At 38.4% G+C, this 24035-nt stretch overlaps 3 protein-coding genes across 6 annotated transcripts; all 3 read left to right on the top strand.

The window, feature by feature from the left end:
- The first annotated feature begins 1357 nt into the window (after positions 1–1357).
- LOC117371861 (uncharacterized) lies at positions 1358–14861 on the top strand. Of its 4 annotated transcripts, none has more exons than XM_055222245.1 (20): positions 1358–1648; positions 1719–1817; positions 2095–2243; positions 2389–2484; positions 2556–2628; positions 3783–3874; positions 3948–4085; positions 5309–5436; positions 5501–5517; positions 6010–6109; positions 6187–6281; positions 6363–6460; positions 6547–6622; positions 6718–6789; positions 6873–8702; positions 8945–9632; positions 9728–10178; positions 11444–14377; positions 14475–14597; positions 14676–14861. In XM_055222245.1, the coding sequence occupies exons 2-20, from the start codon at positions 1784–1786 to the stop codon at positions 14835–14837; spliced, it is 7356 nt and encodes a 2451-aa protein (XP_055078220.1). In that variant the 5' UTR covers positions 1358–1648; positions 1719–1783; the 3' UTR covers positions 14838–14861. The 4 variants fall into 4 exon arrangements, with proteins under 4 accessions (XP_055078220.1, XP_055078218.1, XP_055078219.1 ...); XM_055222243.1 differs by having other exon boundaries at positions 1412–1648; positions 6354–6460; XM_055222244.1 differs by having other exon boundaries at positions 1412–1817.
- A 32-nt stretch (positions 14862–14893) lies between these two features.
- On the top strand, positions 14894–15865 carry LOC129456293 (protein TASOR 2-like). Its single transcript, XM_055222246.1, has 3 exons — positions 14894–15019; positions 15108–15289; positions 15425–15865. Exons 1-3 carry the CDS (start codon positions 14919–14921, stop codon positions 15526–15528), a joined length of 387 nt encoding a protein of 128 aa, XP_055078221.1. The 5' UTR covers positions 14894–14918; the 3' UTR covers positions 15529–15865.
- Positions 15866–16455: 590 nt separating this feature from the next.
- Positions 16456–22824, top strand: taf3 (TAF3 RNA polymerase II, TATA box binding protein (TBP)-associated facto). Its single transcript, XM_033968641.2, has 7 exons — positions 16456–16846; positions 17130–17372; positions 18016–19802; positions 20404–20480; positions 20711–20981; positions 21536–21642; positions 22032–22824. Exons 1-7 carry the CDS (start codon positions 16681–16683, stop codon positions 22144–22146), a joined length of 2766 nt encoding a protein of 921 aa, XP_033824532.1. The 5' UTR covers positions 16456–16680; the 3' UTR covers positions 22147–22824.
- The last annotated feature ends 1211 nt before the right edge of the window (positions 22825–24035 follow it).

Genomic DNA, 24035 nt, shown 5'->3' with positions numbered 1-24035 from the left:
TAGTCCTGAACAAACACACATGTGACTGATCTACCCCACTGTACACCTGTGGGCGGAGATGGGGCTCATGGGGGTGGTTCCCATTTTTAGAGAGCCACAGCCTCCTGAGGGGAAGTTTGATTGTTTTAGGCCTAATTTATTTGAATGGACAGGCAGCTCAAAACAGCAACTCAGGATGAGATACACAGGAGCAGCTCTGGAGCATCTCCTGCTGTGCTGTGTGGGGGTAGGGGGTAGGATGGGGCACACATTTGATCAGCCAATGACCCTGGTTGGGCTGTGGGTTTGTTTTTTTGTCTCTTTATTGCTCAGAAAGTACAAATATTTCATCCATAAGGTTCATGTTCTTTGTGTTTGGGGGAAGGGTGAAGGAGTAGGGGTAAGGACAGGGGGGCATGATATTGTTGTTGAAATTTATTTTATGTTTATATACTCCAGAAGTGCAGAAATGGACAAAATTGTATTAAATTCCATTAATGTTGAGCCAATTTAATTGTAAGATGAAAATGCTTTGGGGTTGGTAAATGCCCCAACGCTGCTGAGCAAACAATGGTGGAATTTTTTACAAAAAAGTTTACACGATTTTTTCACTGCTGTTTATTAATAATTATCTCAACAATTCGGGTATTAAAATAATTTCCCAATTCTACTGTGGAAATTATTACATGAGGGGCCAAGTACAATTTTTCCACTTGACAACTGTATAATCTACTCGCCTGACCAAGACATTTCTACAATATTTTGAAAGACATGTAGTTGTGCACCCTAGTTCAGATGGCGTGATTGACAAGTGGACTTGAAACAAACATGGGAAAAAGAAAGGCAGGTAGCATCTCTGAACAAAAAAATCAATATGATATTACAGTATAACAATGAATCACAATAATGACAGCAGGAAAAAACTTCATAGAGGCAAATACAGCGTATTTAAGAAAAGTGAATAAATAGGGCGATACAGTTTGTTATAGTTTTGCTGCAATACCAAAGGCAGCCACTGGACTGCTCTTTTTTAACCCAAAAACTTGCAACTTTGCTGCAATAAAATCCGCTCTACCCCTGGAGATTGTGCTTACTAAAATAATAGCTTACACCTCATGACATGTTAAAAATCACAAAACGTCTGTACTGTCACCTGCAACTGTGCAACTGCACAGTGTGGTGCTGCAGGGAAGTTACTCGACAAAAATGAAACTAGAAACTTTAACGCTGCTTACTATAGGTCTATAACTTCGTGGTAAACTGTACATTTCGAACATTTTACTTCACTACCGCATCCCACGAATAAATATCATACCCAGGAGCTGCAGCATGCTTTAGCAGCTAAAGCAGTAAAAACGACGAAGTGTGGCAAGCCTTCGGAACAACACGAGTGCAACAACAGCGCCACAGTTGGTGTAGATTTTCAAGATGGACGCACGGTCTCGATGGGTTTCTCTTTCTTTTTCGACCGCAACTCTAAGCTACATGCGTCACTTTGCGTGGAAATACGCCGAGGACTAAAGACATTATAGAAACAACCACATGATGACCTGGAAAGGCGAAAAATTGAATAATTTTGTGGTTAAATGGCATATGCGATAAACGTCGAAGATTTTTAACTTCCTTGTTGGCTGTCGTGTAAACATGTCTGTACAAAGTGTCTTAAACGGTGAAGCGACACTTAAAGTACATTTTGACAACGACTTAGAGGGGATTTTTTGTAATGTTATCATGTTTAGGACGAGACGAGGCTGTTTTCCACCCGTGCCAAAAGGAGAAGGACAGATTTCCTAAGTGTTGAGCAATGGCAAGTCGTAATGGCGCTTCACCGAGCACAGGTCTTTATCATGTATATGTCATAACTAAAAACAAACTGCAGATTTGTTCAGCTATATCCATATGGAATATATTGCTTTTTGGACCAAAATATGTCATGTCGATTAACCGGTAGGCCTACATCAGATATCGTCGATGCTGGCTGGATTGCAGTTCCTTGTTCTAGCTCAACTTTCACTAACAAGCTGAAAGTGAAAATAATTGTGACTTTTAAGTCTGTAGGGGGCTGGCTCACATGGGCTGGTGGTCGGTCTAATCTCCAATGTTTTTATTTTGTAGGTATTGTTGTACCTGTTCCAGTGAATTCTGACGTCTTTAACAACAGCATTTTGACAAAACTTGAAAGTGCGTATTTGTTTGAAGATTCAAAGCACTCTTTCAGATACACGTCTGCTTTTTTGATTAAGAATCCTGCTCTAGAAGAAAAGGTAAGTTCACTTTATAACCACAACTCAACTTAAGGCCCACGTCATGGTTCGTGACAGCAATGAGCTAATTAAAATTATGAGAAAAAAGTCATGTAAAAATAATGGGTCTAAAGACATAAAAATAACGTATATTCTTTATTATTAGTACAATGCCTGTCGAGAGAAAAGGAGAGAACAAGGTTATTCAGACAAAGACTTAAAGGAGACCTACGGGTTTTTATTGTTTGATCAACTGAACAAGGTAGGCCACTAACTATCTGGAAGTCTTGCCACACCTTTAACGCTTGTCACTAATCATAATTATTTTTGAAGGCAAAATCTATCGGAGAAACTGGTATGCTAGCTGAAAATGGAACATGTACAACTCTGGGCGATCCCACTAAGGGTAAAAGATTTACATACAAATCCTAGCAGGCTACTATTGAAATAGTGGAAATTGTATAACCTAGTAATTGCATTGGCCTTACATTGTAAAATTGTAAAGTGTTTACCTTAAAGGCAAAGTCCATGTGACCTTATAAATCCACAAATCTGGAATTTGTGCATGTTAATATGTCTGCTGCTCCTCAGGTTTTGAAAGTGAAACCTATGTGTTTTAAGGTTATAACATTTGAAAGTGAAAGAGAAACAATTTGTAAAACTGTACAATGGTACAAACAGATTGTAAAACTTCCAACCCTCTGTAATCAGAGTAAAATGTGATATGAGAAAATGTATGCTTGAACAAATTGTAAAGCTTTTTTTTAACGTCTGGAATAGCAAGATAAGACTAGTGCATTATAATCATAACTGTTACTTAAAGTCATCTCAACTTCGTTATAACAGTTTTACTTCAATTGAGCTTTTTAAACAATTTTGCTTATACAGATTTCACACTACATCAAACATATTTAGAGGATGCACTGACCGAAAGAAATCAATAGATTTTTCTGTTTACATTCAATTTTGAATAATATTTTTGCTCCAAAAATCTGATAATATTAGATTTTGAACATATATGTAACCACACCCAGTCTTTGCACAGGTATATGCATCGAGTACTGGCAGATACTTAAAGCTATAGTATCATAATCAGCCTCGATCAGTCATCCCTCCCTCTTAGAGCTGTCCCAGGCATTTTACACAAACTGCTCCAGCTTTAACATAGCTTTAATTTAAACAGATACACCAGTCTCTCTTCATCTGACATGGCAAACCAAGATGACTAAGGTCATTTTCCAACTCCATACGCCACTATTACATAGCTCATCATTTCCAACCTCGTAGTCAAAACATGCCTACACAAGGCACACCTAGTAATTTTTTACAGTAATATTTCCTTCAATGAGGGTCTACCACTAGGATCACCAGTAAATAAATAAATAACTTGATACTTGAGACACTAATGAACTGTAGACAAACCTGCCAAACTAGCTTTTGGTTTAACTGTAAGTACCAGGGTAAGAATGGCGTCTTTAACCAATAAACATAGCTTTCTATAATTATGCCCTGTAACAACAAGGTATATTTTGTAATCAGGTCATTGTTCTCTCTGTATAGGTGTGTATCTGTCAATGTACTCTGACTGTTTGGATCCAAATTGCTGGTACCATGGGAAGTCAGGGTACATTGTCATTGTAAAGATTACAGAGGTAAGGTATTAATTAGGAGAAATATATATTTTTTTAATTCAATAGATTGAATTTAATCATATTTTCTGCACAGGGGAGAGTTAAAAAGGTTTCCGAAAACTACACTCACAACTTGACTAAGCCTACAGTGGGGTTTGATTGCCATGTTTCTGAACAGTTGCAATCAGTCTCTTCAAAAACAAGCTCATTTCTGGCATTTGAAAGGACACAGGTACCGGAGCTATTACAATTCATATTTCAATATGTCCTGTCTGTTTATTTACTCTTTAAATCAAGTTTGGTCCATTATGTTACTTTTGTTGTATATTGTTGCACACCGCAGAACTTGCATGACAGCAGTTTACTTATTATAATGAAATAAAGAATTGTCCCTCATCTGTAATGACATACAACATAGATGTAGTTGCTTGTTGTATAACTGAGTTCACTCTTTGTTCTTTCTTAGAAGCCACAAATTGTTAGCCTCTTGAAGGGGTAGTAGACAATTTTTTATCATCAACATTGCTCATAAAAAAGCTCAGAAATGGAGAAACCATTTCTACAACATTCCACCAGGTGTGGAATGTTGTAGTACTACCACTTGTCCAGCAGCACTGTTGGAATGGCTTTATGGTTTTTAGGCCTGAGCTGAAGTTCTCACTGGAAAACATACGGTATATTGAAAGATAGCTCAGCAGCGGCAGATCAGTTATGGCCCCACCACAAATTTTCTTGATGTAGGGCAGGCATCGCACTTTTTCAACAAAGAATGGTTAGATGTCCGGCACTCAGACTTGTGACTCATTTTTCAAGTAACTCCTGGATTTGACTCGACTCCCATATTTGGGAGTTGAGGCCAGAAGATTTGACATGGACTTAGACTTGTCTAATAACATCCCTCAAGTCTTTGGCACTGCTGAATGTACATGGGGGCCCACTGAGTGACCACATAGTAAATAAAAAATAAGATGGGCTGGCCTTAACTACATCACTGGCTATTATACAGGTGGGTCCTTATGGAATAAGTCACAATTGTGAGTGAAAACGATGAGATGCACAATTGCCAAAACACAATGCAACTGTTCATGAACTACCCCGTAACAGAATATACATTTATTTAACAGCACACATCCTAAGCAACTGACTTTTGATCAATCCCTTTAGTGTGTCTCGAGACTTCCGTTTTTTGTTTACCTGGATCATACCGTGATTGCTGATTTTTTTTACATGAAAAAAACATGGCACAGGGCATTTAAGTCTACCAAACACACTTTATTCTGTGTCTGGGTGATTATGGTTACATTTTTTACTATGACTGGATGATAAATCTTTTAGATAGTAGTTGAAGTTGTTATTATTGGCTTATATACAATATCGAGGTAAAATTTACACTTGAACTTAAAAATAATTGAGCCTTTGATATCAAATGATAAGACCTTTTGTTTTACCTTTCAGTACTACTTATATGAGTTGCTTGACAATGGAAGTACTGCTCTATCCCCGAGCCTTGCTTGTCCATATGCGGTTGTAGCATTTTCATACACAGACAACACAGTAACACTCGAAACCCAACAGGAGAATTGGTAAGTTAAGAGTCACCCTCAATGACACATTTTTTTATTGTAATAATTTGTTCTCTCTTTGCAGTGAAGAGAAAAAAGCTGGTAAGTGGTTATTTTTGTTCTTTCATTTTATGTACAGTTTTAGATTCTTTCCATTGCAGGGGCTTGCAACATGAGATCAAATGAAATTGGCTATAGTAAACCTGCTTTTCCAGTAGGAAATATGGCAGTCATAGGGTACTATTTAAATTCAAAACACTTCACTTTAATTGTTTTTGATGTCATGATTTCACAATAAAATAACAAAATTTATATTGTTTAGTACTTAAATAAATGGACTAGAATTAGAGGGTTTCCTGTTCAGTGCTTCTTGGAGTTGTGGGAGATAGGCAGAGGTAAGCATTTTTCAGGTCACACAGATAGACAAGATGTACACTATTTTTTGAGATGAAAAATGTTTTAAAAGTCAAAAGCCCCTTCAAAAATGTAGTATGTGCAGACTTGTGAAATATAAGACAAACTTTCAAGGTCATTTAAAATATAGCTCATGCTGTTATTTTTATTTATTTATGTATGTATTTTTTTTTTTTCTAGCTTGTCCATATTCCCCCTGGATCGGGAAACTTCAGTTAGGTGCCCAGATATTCAATATTGGGATTAGATCAACAGCGGGTGCCTTGGCCTGGGCAAAATTGTAAGCTATTGCAAAAATCATATACACTGCATATATGTTTTTCTATGTGCTCTAATGTTTTCTATATTCTTTTTTAGGCCCTCAATAATTAAAGTTGAATGGGTGATTTCTATGTTAATCCTCAGAAAGTTGCTGCCAAAAGCCATTTTTGAAACAACTTTTAATGGACAAGGTACTATAAAATTGTTGACAAAATACTTCCAAATAATGCTCTTTAAAATCTTACCCACTTGCTTCTGTGATTCTCTTCTAGAACATGTATTCTGCTGTCAGTGTGAAATAGTAACTTTAAACTTGGAGGAAAAGGATCGCCTGGCACCTCTTTTGCTGGAAATAAAAAAACAAGATGTTGTGAGTTTTGATGTAATGTTTTTTGCTTCATGTGTCTGTTTCTGTTGTGTAATAGCTCCGATTTATTTATTTATGTTTCCTTCCAGGCACTTATTATTGCACTGAGTGATGGAGGTTTTCTGGTCCTTATTCATGACTCCAATTTCATTTCGCATGATAAAGGTAGGAGTAGTGAGTGAATCTTTGAACAGTTATTTAAAATGTTGGTGTATTTTGTCAGCGTGTACAGACAGGTTTTTTTTCTTTTATCATTTCAGATAATGGGTTAAGCACCAATAAAGTACTGCAAGGTGTATTTGTGTTCCCAGAGTCACAAATTATCCAGAAAGGTACAGTTTATATATTAATGAAGTATTTGCACACTCTCTGAAAGTATTGTAGATAAAAATATATTGTATCTCTTCTTTTACAGACACAAAAATTCAACGAATGAAGCAGAGCCTATCATCAGATGCCCTACGTGTCTTACCATTGTTGATCTATGCTGAGGGAGAGATTGAGAAAACAAGCATCAAGCCAGAAGAAGATCTCTGTGATATAGTTGTCCAACATATGCAGAGTTATGCCACGCTGATAAGTCCCAGCTTTCCTTTAAGCCCCTTTCGAGAAGTTGATATCTTCCCCGACCAGTATGACGTGCTTGATGCCCATCAGCACCTGTATTCAACCCCTGAGTGGACAGACACACAATGGCAAAGCCTGAAGTCATATCTGAGCAATGCAAGCTCTTTTCAGCTGCCTGTTTGCAAGGCCTCGGAAATCTTACTGGTTGGACAAGAGGCACGACAAGAAGATCTTGAGGATGACATTTATATCTGTTTGTCATCTCCAGAAGAGCCATCAACCAGCTTGATAAGCACTGGGTCAGAGGACAGACTAGACCAGAAATGTTCATCAGCTACTGAGGCCTCACAGGACAGCATGCAACCTGTCTCTGCTATTTCTCAGTTGTTGGTACCTTCTGTTTTACCTACTCAAGAGAGAACTTCTGAGATGTTCGACTCTACTGTTTATACTGACAAAGGTGATGTATCTATAGAAACAAAAGAGGTGCCGTTGCGAACTGTTGAACATTCTGAGGAGTTGATTGTCAGTATCACCTCTGCTGCTCGAACTGTTGATGATGAGATCCTTGATGTGATAAAGCATGATCAACTTTCCGTGACAGCAAAAATACAACAGGCCACATTGAACACTTTTAGTGAAATCGTCCAAAGCAAAGTAACATTAAACTGCTCAGATGACAATATCTTCTTAACAGAGTCAGATAAGCTACCTCAAGGACATAACTTGGAATCCCCTGAAACCCCTAGTTTACAAATGGTCAAAACTTTACTAAAAAAAGATGAATCAATGTGTTCGGATGATGTTCCCACACAGAAACTATCACTACATGAAGACAGGTGTGAAATTCAAAGAAATGAACATGAAAGTGATCAACTTTCAAAAAACACTCAGTCTTTAGAAAAAACAGTCAGCATTTCTCTTACTGATAATGCATTATTAAAGGAGCTGGAGACTTGTGCTTTAAGGAAAAAGTCTGAACGGTGGGGTCTAAAGCCTGTTGTTAGCACCTGTGGGAGCATATTTATCCCTTATGGCTCTGTTGAGACTGAAGAAATAAGATTTTTACAAGAGAAACTACAACTTGAGAAAACAGTAGTCTCTAGTGAAGTCTCTAAATGCTCAGGCGATAATCAGCAAATGAGCAACATGCCTATTGAAGAGGTGGCTTCAAAATCTGATACCATAAAAGCACGCATGAAGGATGTTCCCATTGCAGGACAATCAAAGAGTCAGCTCATGCTCAGAAAACTGAAGTCTGTTATTCTTAAAAAGAGGAAGGTCGATGCCCTCAAAGAGGACTTGAATATAAATTGTACTATGGACAATGAGCTTCGTACAAAAAGGATAAAAAATGACATGACACCTGTGACTATAAGGAACATTAATGACACATGTGCCAAGGAGTTTAGTGTAGGTGATCAAAATGATCCCAACTTGCTTTCAGTGGACCCTCTTTTTGCCCATGCCTTGGGTCTGACTCCAAAAAGACCACAAAATATAAAAGCATTAGATATAAATGCAGGGCACATAAGTGACTCATCTGGGGCAAAAGAAATGTTTGTAACCAAAGATGGTTCTCCTTACAAACCACAAAGTCTTTCATCTCCAAAAGGAACAAGACTTAAAATGCTTAAAAAGAATCAAAACCTTTCTGCAGATCAAGTGAAAAAGAAATGTAAGTATGGCTTATAACTGTTCTTTCTCTTAAATACTAACACTAAGTCTTTGGTTCACTGTAGTTTGCAATGCATGCTAATTTCCTCTAAGATTACCCTCTTTCACTTTGGTGCATTCAAAAACCTATGCTCTATTTGCATCTTGGCAACATTATCATAACATTGTGATCTAAATGCTTTAAATGTGTTCTTTTTACATTTTTCATACTTGTCTCTTGTCTCTTTTGTTTTGTTTTCACAGGGTGGTTGCATTTTCAAACCCCAGCTTGTTATGCTGAAAAACAATTCCAAGAGTGTTTAAGTGATAATTCAGTCAGTAAGATTATTCAGGAAAAAACAAACACGTCTTCAGAGGCTTTGAATTTACTGGCTGACTTGGCACTTTGTGCCAATAAAGGACAGGTTTCACCCCATCGAACACAAGAATGTGAATTTCAGGCGAATGTTACCAGTCCAGAACAACAGACAGTTCTTCATGCTTTGCTTAGCCAGCCTGATGCTAAATCTGTTCAGCCACAAGAACCTCCTTCACCAGATGGTTTTGGAGGCACTGGACTGGTTGATGCGATATATAAAGAACATGCTTACTCATTGCCCTCATCTTCCTCTTTGCCGTTGGCATTGCCAGCACCTTTTCAGGTTTCACCTTTAAATGGTTCCTCCAGATTGCTGCATGCTCTGAGACTGTGGGGTGAAGCACAACAAATGCCTCCTCTCAGTCTAGAAGATAAAGTTGAAGAAAACAAAAGGGCTCCAGGAGACCCCAAAAGAAGCTGGTACAGAAGAAAGTTTCGCCTGTCACGCACAATCGAGAACAGGGATAAGACGGTTCATGTCACAAGACACTGGAAGGAAGACTATGACTTTAATCTGGACAGCCGGTTCACAGTAGATCCTAAGGACAAAACAATTGTCAGAGCCTTACATGGGTACTTCTTTCTCTATTTAACCTCTGTATAATTTCCTGAAATACTTATAATGTAGTAGTTTAATGATTTGTGTCTCTTTGTTTATGCTTGAACAGCCCCTGGGATTCTTCTATTCATGACACCAATGAAGAAATACAGATCATTGTTCACATGTGGATCGGTCTGTTTTACAGCCGGTCAACTGCTCGTTTTTTTCATCTTGATCCAGATGTCACATTTCCAGCTCCAGAAAACAATGTTTTTGATGGAGTGAAAGTGTCCAATGAAAAGAGACCTGAGCAGAATGCTTCAAACATTGCTGTGCACAGTCCTTTGCTGAATGTAGCAGACAAGCCAGAAGTACAAGTTTTGGATCTTAGCAAACCCAAGAACTGTGCCATAGACACCGAACCTCTTTGTTTGAACTTGTCACAGAAATTGTCCAGTGTGGAAACTGCCAATGAGAATCTAAAAGTTACCACACAAGAACTCATGGCAACGAATCAAGTTCCAGAAGAATTGAACACATTAAATCCACAAGTATTGCCGACAACCCTTCCCATCCAGGTTTGAGTAATTAATTTAACTCTTTGTAACTGTAACACAATATTTTATTGCTACTTACTTTTTACTGGTACTGTATTGCACTGTCTATTACTGCTACAAAAGGAAAAAAATTTTCTTGTATTAAGAATTTGAATTTGTGTGAGAGTCAGTGCCCAAAAGGGCTCTATGCTTGGATTATCCAATGGACCTAAAAGGATGGGTCCTTCCCATCCAAGGCCTGGTTATCCAGATTAAAATTGCACCACTATTACCAGAATTTACAAACCACACCCATATTTACAATGTCAGTAAAGATGCCAAAAGTGACCCTATACTGCTACGCAATCCACAGTGGTGCCCTGGAGATGAGCACCATTTTGCATGTAAGCCAAAGGGTATTTCAATGGGGTGGCGATGGTAGTTTTAAAGTTTTAGCTGTAGTTATTAATCCAGGGAAGTTAAATTACTCCATAATTCCATAATTATGAAACCATAGACAACACGGGTGCAAAAAATCAAACAAAAAAAAAAGCTCTGTAACACTAACAGTAAGAGCTGTAACTGAGACATTATGCAAAATCTACTTTTAAGAAGTTTTAACCATGTAATATTTCCCTTCATTTACCAATGAGTCATGCGTATTTGTCAAGTAAACTTTATTCTTCTGTATTCAAGATACCATTGCTCTGAAAATTCAGTTTTCCCTTAGTGCCTTTGTTATCTGATCTTTTTTTCTTAAATGAAGATCACCAAGGCCTGGGAAACAGCACTATGTTATGGTGATGTTATGGTGATGCACCATCTGGGGCAGCTGAAGTCAGTGCTGTAGTTTTCAACTGGAAGTTGCATATTTAGGCTGCATTATTCTCTCAAGCAAAAAATAACCTGTTCCACATCGTAATGTCAAGTGGTAATATGGGAAGTGCTCCACTTTGATTCAAGTGAATGTGTACGGAGTTAAAAACATTTAGATACTTTCAACCCTGGAATTGCCACAAAAGGTACAAGGTAGCTGTTAATTTGAAAACTACAGCTTCATGGTATCACAAGGTGGAACAGGGCATTTTGAGCGTTGGAAATGTAGACACACTAATAATGAAGAATTATTCACACGTGTGGATAAAATAAAACACAACTTCAGATATGTTTTTGAGGAGGTAACATTCAAACATGCCTTAAAGCTTACAAGAGTCAATTTTGTGTAATATAGGACATCTTGTTTAAAGTAGAAAAACATTGTAGTCTGTCTTCTAACTAGTTTTTTTTTTTTTTTTTTTTTTTTACAGTGGTACTTGAATCTGTCTGCAGGAGTTGCCCCATATCTGAATTATGTGGGTATGCCTGCAAATAATGGTATTTCCTCTGAATTGAATCAAGTGTTTATTCCAGTATGGAACAGAATCACAAAACAAAGCATTTGCACCAACGACACCCAGACACCTTCAATGGCTTCTGCTGAGTCAGGTGAATCCCACCAGACAGAGGACACTTGTGAGAACTTTCCCAAACGTCCAGAAGTGCCTATCAGAAGACAAGACAGCTGCAAAAGACAAAGGAAAAAAACTCAAAGGAATGCTTATTTATCAGCTTCCCCAAATAAAAAGGAATCTCCTGAAAATAAAATGCATGCAAAAAATTTGTCTGACTCTAACACTTCAACTGATCGACGTCCTACAAATGGAGATGTGAATGCCATAAGAAGTAACAATCTTTTGGAAATCAAGAAAAAATATATGGAAAAACTAAAAGCTGCTTCAAGCCAAGTTAATCAGAAAATAGATTCCTCTGCACCTCAAAATGATACAGAAGTTGGACAATGTATTCTCCTAAAGAAGCTGTTGCGGGAGGAGAAACCCACCATTGCAGTGACACCCAAACTCCAGGCCCTTTCAAAAAAGACAGTTGTTTACAAAAACGCTGCTAAAACTTGTGATGAAAATGGGTGGATTAATCCAAAAACTAATGAGACTATTTGTAATATTAATTTAAATGGACATACATCTTTAAACATTATTGGTGTAGATCCATTAGTTGAATCCAAAAACCTGAAAACCAGTCACTCACAGGAGATAAGCGTCAGAAAACAAGATGTAATGGTTGAAAATCCCTCTATAGATTGCAGGGGTTTATCTCAAGATGAGTATGTCAAAACCATTAAATCCCCTGTGATTAATACAGATAGCATCTCATACGAACATCCAAATGATGAAACTGAGAACAGCAAGAACTGTGATGTTAATTCATGTACTGGAATAAATACCTCTCTTGAAGATAAGTCACTAGAGCAGACTTGCAATGAGGTAGATAACCAAGGTTTTGAAGATATGGAGTTTGTACCATCAGAGAGCTCTGAAGTCATGGTACAGCTATCTACCAACTCAGACAATGCAAGTTATGATGGGCACAGTCAACACAGAAAACTATTTGCTGCTGGAAGTGAAGTCAACCATCCATCTGATCTCAGAGACAGTGAAACCGATGATAGATGCCCTACTCCAACAATAGATGAACAACCATTTGTGTACCTAAGCCAATCAAAGACTAACTCTGATGTAAATGAGTTGGATGAAGTTTGCCCAGATGCTGATAAAAGGGAACCCAGCACAAGCCTAACACCTGTAATGGATAAGACTTTGGTTGAACTAGTGCCAAAAGCCTTCAATTGTGATCCAATAACTAATGTTGGCACTCAGTCTGATATTGAACTACGGACTCTTAGAACATTAAAATGCTTAGATGAGTATTTAAGCACATTACAGAATAAAACACATCAATCACTTTTAAACTCTGAAGACACACCTAATTCACCAATTTGCTTAAAGAAAAGGAGATCTGCCCTTATTCATAATCCAAATGATATGAAAAGTACATCCAGCATGAGTGATTCTTGTCGTCCAGAAGTAAAATATGAGTCTTCCCAGTATATATCACCTTTCAATGAGGCTAATATGCAGCAAGTTAAACAAATGTGCCCAACAGAGTCTCTCTGTGTTCCAGACCTTTTTCCCACAGATGATTCAGGCAGACTCACTAAAAGTAATGTCAATGTTGAAGAAGGTGGCCTTAAATCAAACCAGTCATCAAGCTCTACAAGTCCTGGAGTGGCTGAGAGACCATCCAAGATTGTAAAGGAACAAGGGCATTTCATTTCACCCAACAAACTAAAGGCAAATCCTGATTGTGAAGCACAGTCAAAACCATTTATAAGGTTTTCTATAAAACGGATACGACAAGGAGGCTTTGTTTGCCATGGACCAGTTTTTGAAGCCCATCAAAATGAAAAATGCTCTGAAAACTTTGCCTCAAGAAAGTGCAAACATCCTGACAAACAAGAACTACAAACTATTCAAGCAGAAGCTATATCATCTTCCATTTCCGCACAGCCAGTTGAATCTCATGCAAGCCCTGTCTTGCAGGTTCTCAAACACGATCCTTACATAATGGTTAAAGATAATAAAAGTGGCGATGAAGACTTCTTGAATTACTCAACATCGTTTGTAGATTCCAAAACTAATAAAATTACAGACCATAGTCTAGGAATTCAAGGCTCGCTTAGTTGTACTGTATCCAATACTGGCAGAAAGCTTTCTTCTTTTCTGGAAAAGGTATCTAAACGATGTATGCAGGACGACCCAACTCAATCATCAATGGATCGCGAGTGTCTGATCTTCATGGATCAAATGAAACAACTTTTGAAAAGAAAACAAGACCAAGGAGCCCAGTGTGATCAATCAAATCAGTCATCATCTTGTCCCATAACTGTACAGTTTTCTCATCTTCAGGAGCAAGATGATGTATTAGATGACACTGTGATACCATCTGCATTTATTAATCAAAAGATCAGTGTAGACATGTCTGACAGGAAACTATTGAAAGACCCCACGCAACAAATTTCTTTAAAGCCTCAAGCCCACGGAGCACTAGAACAGCCTGGGGTGTCAGCCATCACAGCCCAATGTACACGGCTGTACAGGGACATCATGAATAAAATCTGTTCAGGGAGTAGGAATGCTTCTCTGCTGAGAGACTTACACAAAAATGACTTTGAAGATTCAACTGCTAATTCTAGCAACTACTTTGACTTTTGTAGTCAAATGAAGAGAGAAATGGATGACCACTTTCACACAAGTCTGAATTCAGTGGTGAAGAAATCCTGCAAAACCAAGAACCGGTTCTTCTTGTTAATCACATCGGATGATGCCTTTTTTAACAAAACCCAGGTTGGTTATAGAGAATACTTCAAGGGATAAGTAGTATACTAGTATTATTGTCAACAGATGCTTAGACAAAACAATATTCACTTTTTTCAATTTTCAGGCATATTTGGAGGCAGAGGGTCACATTGCTGTGCAACCATCTGACTTTTTCATCAGAGAAAGCAGCTCCTCACCATTACTGGTTATTGTCAGAAATGAAGATATTGCAGGACATATTTTTGAGGTTTAATACACTTTACATCCTTTTTTCCTTAAATGTGTAGCTGATACTGCATTGTCAATCTACTATTTGCTGCTTCAGGTCCCTCATTTGCTTGAGCTTCGAAAGTCCCTAGTTGTCCAATTTGCAGGGATTGATGAACCAGATGATGTTGTTAATTTAACGTATCAGGAGCTCTTCATCAAAGGTGGTTTTGTAATGTTTGATAAAGGAGCAGTAGAGTCCTTGAGCCCAGGCAAGTAAAAACTTACAGTATGTTTGTTTATATCAAGTCATCTCCTATCTCAAGATATCTAAATAAGAAATTTGGACATTTTAGGCGATATGAAAAAGATCTTAGAAATATTGCAAAAGCTTAGCCAAACAGGTAAGTGGAAGTGGGTGTTGCACTACAGGGACAGCCGTCGCCTCAAAGAAAACGCACGGTATGTACAAATTATACATCATATTATGATGATTTATTATCAGACCTAAATGCTACTCCCTTTATGTATTTGTGATCATTTGGTCTAGGTTGTATCCCAAAGCTAAAGAGAAAACTGACCTATTGAACAAATGCAAAGAAGATGGACTGTTAGACATTTTGCCTTATCATGAATGCGATCTTGTGTCAAGACAAGAGCCAAACTATCTTCAATGCCTTTGCCATCAGCAGGTCCAAAATATATCATTCCGGTATCCTGTTTTTGTCACTGGTGAGACTTTAAACTTGTTGTCCACTTGTAAAAGTGATGTAGTGGTTTTGATCAGCCTGTAGTGTATGGATAGTTATTGCTTGACAAAAACAAAACACCATAATAGAATAATTGCTCAAGTTTGTTTTCTTACAGATTCTGAAACAGATGGCGTGTTTGAAAAGAATGGGATTTTGACAATGACTGTCAACTCTTTCTTGATGGGATTGCTCAGTAAAACCATTTATGGCTTTACATGAAAAAAAAAAAAAAACAACAACTGGTGATTGTGAATGACAATCAGTCACAAATGTACTATGTTAAGTACGACTTTCTTCTTTATGACAAACACTATCATTTTTGGATAGTAGAATAAAACAGACTATTGGGATTATTTACTTATTGCATTTTTTATGTAATTGGTTTTTATGTGCTAAAACCTTAATATCGACCTGACGTTTGTCTTTTAATTGTTAATCGTATTTTGTACAGCTAACCATATCTATACTTATTTACATATATACTAAAATCCTGAGTTTGTATAGTAAGTGTATTGACAAAGACATTTGATGTTTTGCATTAAAATTGTATATTTTCAATATGGCATTGTTTCTTGTGGGAGGCAAACAGCTGGTACTACAGACACTGACTTCCTGTCTGTTTCTGCTGCTCAACAGCTGCTAGTAATGGCCTGAAGCTCTGAGTCAATTTTCAAATTTTATTGCCATAAACATCCACACAATCATAAAAGTAGAAAGAACATAAAATATTTCAATATATTTGCGTTTTATGTTTTGTCTTCACTTTGCATTCCTCTTTTCCTCCCAGTAGCTTACTTTTAATGGGAGGGAACCAAAAGAGGGAGGGAATAATGAAGGGTGGAAGCGTCAAAGCTGTAGCCTCATCTCATATTCAGTGTGAACTTGTACAATGTAAAGTTGTAGGCTATTTATGCAACAAATTACTGACCAGACGTAAAGCAAACAGTACAGTGGTATTTTTGTATATATTTTTTCCTATGCCTCTGTTGTGCTTACCGGTAGCAACGATCGCTTCGGCAAACGCATAAACAAATCGCCCAAACCGCGCAAGGATTGTGTTGAAATAAACAATAACATGTCTGATCTTTATTTACACTGCTGACTTGGGTGAACGTGAAGGCAACAGGAAATAGTAGACAGTGACTTCACACTTGCGCATGCGTGTTGTGGATTTCGGGGATGGATTTATCGATGAAATCAAGATGGCGACTCTGGCAAAAGCGCCAATCTATTTACTGAAATAGATGCCTAAAATTAACCGCATTAGTTGGTTTTTACAAGCCCCGTTTGGGGTTTTGTGGAACATGAAGACCCAGAGCATGTTTTGGAAGAGGAATTGATCGAGATTCAGACCGTAACAAAGTCAGCGAGATGTGTGAGAGCTATGCCCGCTCGCTGCTGCGTGTTTCGGTGGCGCAGATCTGCCAGGCTCTGGGCTGGGATGCAGTTCAGCTTACTGCATGCGATCTGCTGTCCGATGTGCTGCACAGATACATTCAGCAGTTAGCCAGAGTTTGTCATCGCTACTCTGAACTCTGTAAGTGCCTCATTTACTACGGCGATTACTTTTTGGATCCCAAATACACGAACACGAGCCAACTGTCTGGCGCCCCCTAGCCTCTTCTTATGTGTCAAAAGTACAGTAGCCCCTAGTAGTTCCTGTGTATTACTGTTGTTATTATCAGCGACTATTCTTAGCTTTGAAGAATGCCCTCATAGAAGGACAACTCTGTAATTGTCACTTATAAGCCATAATTAAAAACAAGATAAATATAAGTAAGTGACAATTATTGTGACCATTATTTTTTCCCCAATTACAGATGGCAGGACAGACCCAGTGTTGGATGATCTGGGTCAGGCCTTCAGACTCATGGGAGTCAGTCTCGGCGAACTGGAGGACTATGTCAACAACATGGAGGCTGTGGGCTTCACCCATCAAATGCCACTCTTCCCCGTCAGCAAAAACAATGTGTTGCAGTTTCCCCAGCCTGGAGTCAGGGATGCTGAGGAAAGGAAAGATTACATTCCAGACTACATGCCACCCTTGGTCTCCCTACAAGAAGGCAAGTTTATTATAATTTACACGTATGCACCATTTTTGCAAAGCTTTATATGTATGTTTACTTCTTTAAGTCTTAAAAAGTTATCTTAATTTGACCTTGAAGAAAAATGTTTATTATATATTTAAGCAGCTGTAGATGTTATCTGGATGGCAATAGAGTAAGCCTTGAGCATTACTATAGTTTATTTATGCTCATTTTTATATGCATTCAACATTTTTGTTATATTCTGAATGTTGTTTTGAAGATATGCAGGTTTGGATTGTTAGGTGTATTTTTCCTAAGAAAAAAATACTACAAATAGAGGTGAAGATGGAGAAAATGTATGTTGCAAACTTTCAAGTCAGTGAAAGCAATATTTCTGCCATTTTGTGCATTATTTTCACATTTTTCATATCTAAACTTCAACTGATTTAAATATGTGTTTAATATATATGTTATACGTGATATTGATACGTGGCATTGTCTCAGTGTTATCAAGACACTTCAAAAACTTTGAGATATTCATTCTTGTCAGTATTGTGCACCCCTGTATGTGCTATTAAATCAATTGCTTGGTCATGATTGTTGTATTGTACCTATTCCCCTTTGCAGTTTATTACATTTTTAAAAGTTTAAATATTTTTCCTTTTTATTTTGTCTACAGAAGAGGAGGAGGAAGAGGCCCTACCTGACATGGGTACCTCAGCTGAGGCAATGCAGGTAGCACTGGAAGAGGATGAGGAAGAAATGGAGGAAGATGAGACGGTTAATGATGAGAACCACCCCCTGAAGCGGCATCTGGACAGTCCCGATGAAGCTTTGGGCATGATGCCTACCTCCAAGAGACCACGCATTCACCCCGGCCTCAGCCCTGAGTGGGGTGAACCCAGGGAACCTCTGACCTCTCTTAACCCACAGCGTGTCCCACCAGGAATACTGCCTTCTCATGACAGCATCGATCCCCTTTCCCCCGAAACACCCTCAGGAGTTTTGCCGTCATTTAGACCCCTGGTTCCCATCATACCAAAGCCAGATTCAAAGGCCCTCACCACTCCAGGAAGAAAGAATAAGGTGTCATCCCCAGGTAGGCAACGGACTAAATCGCCCAAAGGCCTGACGTCTGCTCCTGCAGGTGGCAGTCCTATACGTTCTCCCAAACTATTTAAAGAGAGGAAGAAATCCCCAGGTAGAACTAAAAGTCCTAAAAGTCCTAAGAGTCCAAAACTTGTTTCTGCAAAGGCCTCACAACCACAGAGCAAGACAGACATTGTGCAGAAACTACCTTTGTCTGCACTGAGTGAAAGGATGGGCAAAGAAAATATCCATATGCGACAAAATATAGATGAGCTGGCAGAAGGATCCTTTCTAAAACTAGAACCCGATAATACAGCAATAGATGCCTCTATCGATGCGGTAATAGCTCGAGCTTGTGCTGAGCGGGAGCCTGATCCATTTGCTTTTTCATCAGGCTCTGAATCTGACAGCAATGGATTCTCCAGCCCAAGGGGCCTGACCATCATTGAGCCCTCTACGCCCAAACACTTATTAGGGATGGGCCATGGACTAAAAGACACATCAACACCCCTGCACTTGCCGCCTCATACAGGTGGGACAAATTGGAGTCTGGACGCTTCCATTGATGAGGTGATCAGAAAGGTAAACCAGGGAGGACCCTCTGTTCCACCTGTTAAACTACAAGATTATCCATCATCTGGATCTGCCTCCCCACCAACACCTGAACCACTCATGAAATCATTTGAGGACAAGAATAAGGGTGCATCATCTGTGGATGTCAAGAAGAAATTGAAGAAAGAGCTCAAAACTAAATTGAAGAAAAAGGATAAACCGAAAGATAAAGAACGAGAAAAGGACAAGAGCAAGTTGAAGGAAAAGAATAAGGACAAAAACAAAGACAAGAGCAAAGATTTTTCCAAAGATGGCAAAATGTTGTGGAAGGAGTTTGGCATGAAGGATGAGGAAGACTTTGGTCTACCTGAGGCTTCCATCAAAATTAAGTCCAGAGATGGCGACGGTTCTAAAAAGGAAAAACATAAGGACAAAAAAAAAGATAAGGAGAAAAGCAAGAAAGATAAAGAAAAGAAGGAAAAGAACAAAGATCGGAGTAAAGAAGACAGACAGAAACAGTCTGCTCTGGCTCCCTTTGCCCTTGGCGATGTCTCACCACTGTTCAGTCCTGCTGCTTGTATCCGGATGCCCCCAATGCTGCCCACACTGGCTCCTCTTCTACCAGACAAGGAGGTGAAGAGTAAAGACAAGGACAAGAAAAAGGAGAAGAAGGAGAAAAAGAAAAAGAAGGACAAGGAGAAGGACAAAGAGCGGGAAAAGGCCAAAGAAAAGGAGCGAGAAAAAGAGGAGAAGAGGAAAGAGAAGGAGCGCGAGAAGGAGAAACGGGAGAAAGAGAAGGAAAAGGAAAGGATACGACTGGAGAAGGTGACCAAGATCTTTGACATAAATACACTTTATGACTTTTGGGTTTACGATGAAAACTCCAAAGAGTTTTTCCACAGGAATGCATGTTACACTACAACAAACTTTATTTATCTCGGACACAGTACCTCAATAGTAAATAGTAAATAAAATCACTGCATATCCTACATTATTGTGAAAGTGGAGGTTTAGAGTAGCAGAGGCTCAACTAATTCCAAACAACTCCTTATATCTTGTGAGTTTATAGGATGACAAAATGTGGATGGTATTACTAGTATTGTGGCAGAGAAGTATTTTCTTCTTCTTTTTTTAATCAAACCACCCACTGTGCTGTAAAGCATATTATGTGTGTAAATTGTAAACATGCTCCTCCTCCTTGTGCAATACATAATTTGTTTACCATGATAGGGAGCAAACACAGTAGCTGCATCATCCTACACATTCTTTCTAGTGTTACTACATTATTACATCCCTTGGCTTAGAATAAAATTATATAATTCTGGTAAGACATCAGGGTTTCCTCTAAGGCATAAATATAAAACTACAGCATTCATTGTCTTCATAAAGTTCAACGATCTTAACTGCAGTCTTTTTGCTTCATCAGGTTGAAGCTCCTGTTATTCTTCCATCCCCTGTCATTCCCCGGTTGACCCTGAGAGTGGGAGCTGGCCAGGACAAAATGTAAGTTTTCAAAGGCACCACAAATGACATTTTGTATAGTTTCATTTAACGTTAAATCCTGGCTGTTCCTGGAGGCTGTGTATGCAATTTTCATCTCATTTACCTAATATTTTACTTACCAATACAAAATACCAGGTGCTGTATTTGTGGAATTTGTTTTATAATATTTGCCAAAATCAACAGGAATACTTCCTCGCCCCATCTAACTTATCACATTTTGTTTTTAACAGTGTCATCAGCAAAGTGGTTCCAAATTCAGACCCCAAAACTCCAGCACCCAAAACACCTGTTGCCAAATCTGGACCTGGGAACCGGCCCAGGTCCCCTCCTCCTCCTCCTATTCTCTCCCCGATCGTCCCAATCTTGCCTCCTCCTGCCTCGCCTCTGCCACCTGCCCCAGCACCTCCATCACTCCTAGTGCCAGTGCCCATGCTCTCCCCGGCCGCTTCTCTCAAGACGCCGGTCCGCAGTGTCGTCACAGAGACAGTCAGTACTTATGTGGTAAGTGCTTTAAGGAGTGAGAAAACTTTTATAAGGTATAATTAACTATATAGGTGGAGAATATATCGGAAACTCAATCATTTTGCAATTGGTGTTTTGGAGATTTAGTTGATATTATTTATATGTATGTATATATATATATATATATATATATATATATATATATATATATATATATATACACACATACATATATACATTTTTACACATTTCTGATGGCTTTCCATTATATTTTCTAATTATGGTCATTGGGGTGAGCTAAATAAATATTGAAATATAAATTTTTGTCAATAACACCTAGTCTAAATATTCATTGTGCATATAGGGGGAAAAGTAGTATAGCAGCTGATAGCTTTTGCGTATGTAAAACGATCAAGTCAAGAACATAAAAAATGGAAACGTGTTTGAACATCCCACTCGGCTTTTTGAATCTAAAAAGAGTACACTGAACAAATACACTGACAACCATTCACACACACTCATGTAAAATTGACAGTCGAGTCTCTACACTACTCCTGTAATATAATATTACTACTATATTTGCTTGTGTTTAGATTCGAGATGAATGGGGAAACCAGATCTGGATTTGTCCTGGCTGTAACAAACCAGACGATGGAAGTCCAATGATTGGCTGTGATGACTGTGATGACTGGTACCATTGGTAAGATCTTTTTCTGTCTTATAATGAAATGCAAGAATGAATGTTTCACAGAGGCCAAGGAGTGAAAGCTGACCCCAGTATCATCCGTTTCATATTCTCCTATTACTATTAAAGTCAACCAGTTACTTATTTGAAGAAAGTATTATGAAAAGGTTTCAGACAGAATGCACTGTAAATAGCAGTATGATCATAACATGCGACATCCATCCTGGTGCCAGGACTTCCCAGAAATTAAGATTCCAAACCTCAGTGGGACTATCATAGTTAAATAAAAAATACATTATAAAGGTATTCAAATCTTGACCACTAGTAAGGCCCTGAGTGATTGGTGTTGTGTGCATTTTCAACTCTCCTCTCAACTTATTCCCTTTTATCTTTTCTTTTTTTAGGCCTTGCGTTGGGCTCATGGCTGCTCCACCAGAGGACCAGCCTTGGTTTTGTGTTAAATGTTCCAGCAAAAAGAAAGACAAAAAGCATAAGAAGAGGAAACACAAACCACATTGAGACTATGCAAAAGCACATTCTTGGACTTATGGAGCCATCATTGAATCGCTGCACTGCTGTAAAAAAAAATGTAATCTTAAATTTATCTTAATTTCTAATTATAACCGCTATGTTGTAATTGGTAAGAAAAGGTGGTTTTACTGCATGTGTCTTCTATCAGTTCTTATCCGGGCTCAATATGGTTTGCTTGTTTGAGACATGAAGTTGTAAAGATCATGATAAATGTATTGGATCAAATCAGCTAACTAAACAAGAACTCTTTTACTCAGCAGGTTAAATGCTGATGTCATTATTTTTGTTCAGAAAGTCTTGCTTCCAAAGGAGAAAAAACATCTATGTCAAATTCTTTCTCTGCAGTGTAATTGTAATGTATAGACAGATGGTGGCAATGGGTATGTAAAAATGTGTAAATACGAACTTTACCACGCCAAGTGCATTTTGTTCTTAGGATTCTCACTTGTTAAATCCATTTCAAAGATATCAGTTTTTAACTAATGATTTTCTTTCTTGTAATTTCTGTACATTTTTTAAATTGAAAGTTTGTATTTTAATTTTTCCTCACATGGATTTGCCCTGGAGTTATACTGTGGCTGTGCTGTAATGTAAATCATTTTCGCTGATATTTCAATATTAAAGATGAACAGTCTGTGTACTCGCAGACTTAAACAATTATCTTTACCACATGTACTTGTTTATTTATCTTTCAAGCTATACTCTTCCCTCTTAAAGAAAACGTATTGTGCTTATGTCCGCTATATAGTCATAATTTATGACAACCGTGGACCATTATGTTATAATTTGCACATTTTGAATCGCAGAATTCATCTAAAACGACTTAATAAACACGAGTTTGCTGACTTCCGCGTTAGAAAACTGCGGTGCCCAATGGGAGCTGACGTCTCTGTAAATGTCATCAGTACAGAGCCGTGCAGCTGTCGGCCCGTCCTGAGGAAGCTGCACATCACGTGAGCGCGCAGCGGGTCTCTCCCAAAATGACGACGCGAGAGTCAGTCCGTCACAGTGGGCGTATGCCGGTGACGGGGAAAACTGTGGCGTCTTGAAAATAAGTGATTAAAGATTACTCAAACACGCACTACTCACTCCAAAAAATAACTTATATATCTATCTTATATATCTATTATTTTCTGTGCTTCGTCATATCTATTTAAACTGTTTGCCCCGATGCCTCTTTCTGTTCGGACTAAAATGTATTAAAATAAACATTAACTACTCTTGCCCTAGTATGTTATTTAATATAGCCAACGAATTAGCCCGAAATTATGCAAATACAAAGCAGTGTTGAGGGCATTTAATTTGTAAACACTATACATGACCACCTGGTTTTAGTTACAGCCATGCACGCTTGACTCTTTACATAGCCTGTCCAAATGCATCTGACACTATAGATAATCATACAGTAACGTAATACACATCTAGTCAGATATTGAGCTGTTTTTGCTGTCCCTTTGTTGGCCACTTGGTGTCATTCTTCAAACGCAGAAGCTGGAACTCATCACATGCTTCGATTCTGTGAAGTATGCAGCTGACTCCATTACAGGCAAGTTTAAGACAGTAAATGTACGGAAGGCTAGAACTGACAGACGTGGATTCAAGATTTATACCGGCTTTTTCGTTATTGCGAGAAAGTATTATGTTAAAACGAGAATATTGCAGTTTCACTTCAGTTTCACATTGATTGACATCAGCTTCTCCTTTAAGCGTAAATATATTAAGCCCAGATCCAATACACTGAATAGGGGCCTGTCATTTTAAGCAGGTTCTTGCGCGCGGTCGGCATGATCTGTGGTAATGTGCAGAGGAAGATCGAGCCAAGCGTTTATCATTTTGCTTATGGCTAATGATAGGATAGGTTGCATGGAACGCAGAAG

This window comes from Periophthalmus magnuspinnatus, chromosome 6 (assembly GCF_009829125.3).
Source record: "Periophthalmus magnuspinnatus isolate fPerMag1 chromosome 6, fPerMag1.2.pri, whole genome shotgun sequence".
NCBI lineage: Eukaryota > Metazoa > Chordata > Actinopteri > Gobiiformes > Gobiidae > Periophthalmus > Periophthalmus magnuspinnatus.
This window is presented reverse-complemented; position numbering and strand designations above follow the sequence as displayed.

Bases quoted from the DNA above. Each gene is read 5' to 3' on its own strand.
- LOC117371861 (XM_055222243.1), top strand. From the start codon at position 1,784: ATGGCAAGTCGTAATGGCGCTTCACCGAGCACAG. The intron at 6,461-6,546 runs GTGAGTTTTGAT...GTTTCCTTCCAG, and splicing joins AAATAAAAAAACAAGATGTT to GCACTTATTATTGCACTGAG. The intron at 6,623-6,717 runs GTAGGAGTAGTG...TTATCATTTCAG, and splicing joins TTTCATTTCGCATGATAAAG to ATAATGGGTTAAGCACCAAT.
- LOC129456293 (XM_055222246.1), top strand. From the start codon at position 14,919: ATGAAAAAGATCTTAGAAATATTGCAAAAGCTTAGCCAAACAGGTAAG. The intron at 15,020-15,107 runs GTATGTACAAAT...CATTTGGTCTAG, and splicing joins CGCCTCAAAGAAAACGCACG to GTTGTATCCCAAAGCTAAAG. The intron at 15,290-15,424 runs GTGAGACTTTAA...GTTTTCTTACAG, and splicing joins GTATCCTGTTTTTGTCACTG to ATTCTGAAACAGATGGCGTG.
- taf3 (XM_033968641.2), top strand. From the start codon at position 16,681: ATGTGTGAGAGCTATGCCCGCTCGCTGCTGCGTGTTTCGGTGGCGCAG. The intron at 19,803-20,403 runs GTGACCAAGATC...TTGCTTCATCAG, and splicing joins AAAGGATACGACTGGAGAAG to GTTGAAGCTCCTGTTATTCT. The intron at 20,982-21,535 runs GTAAGTGCTTTA...GCTTGTGTTTAG, and splicing joins AGACAGTCAGTACTTATGTG to ATTCGAGATGAATGGGGAAA.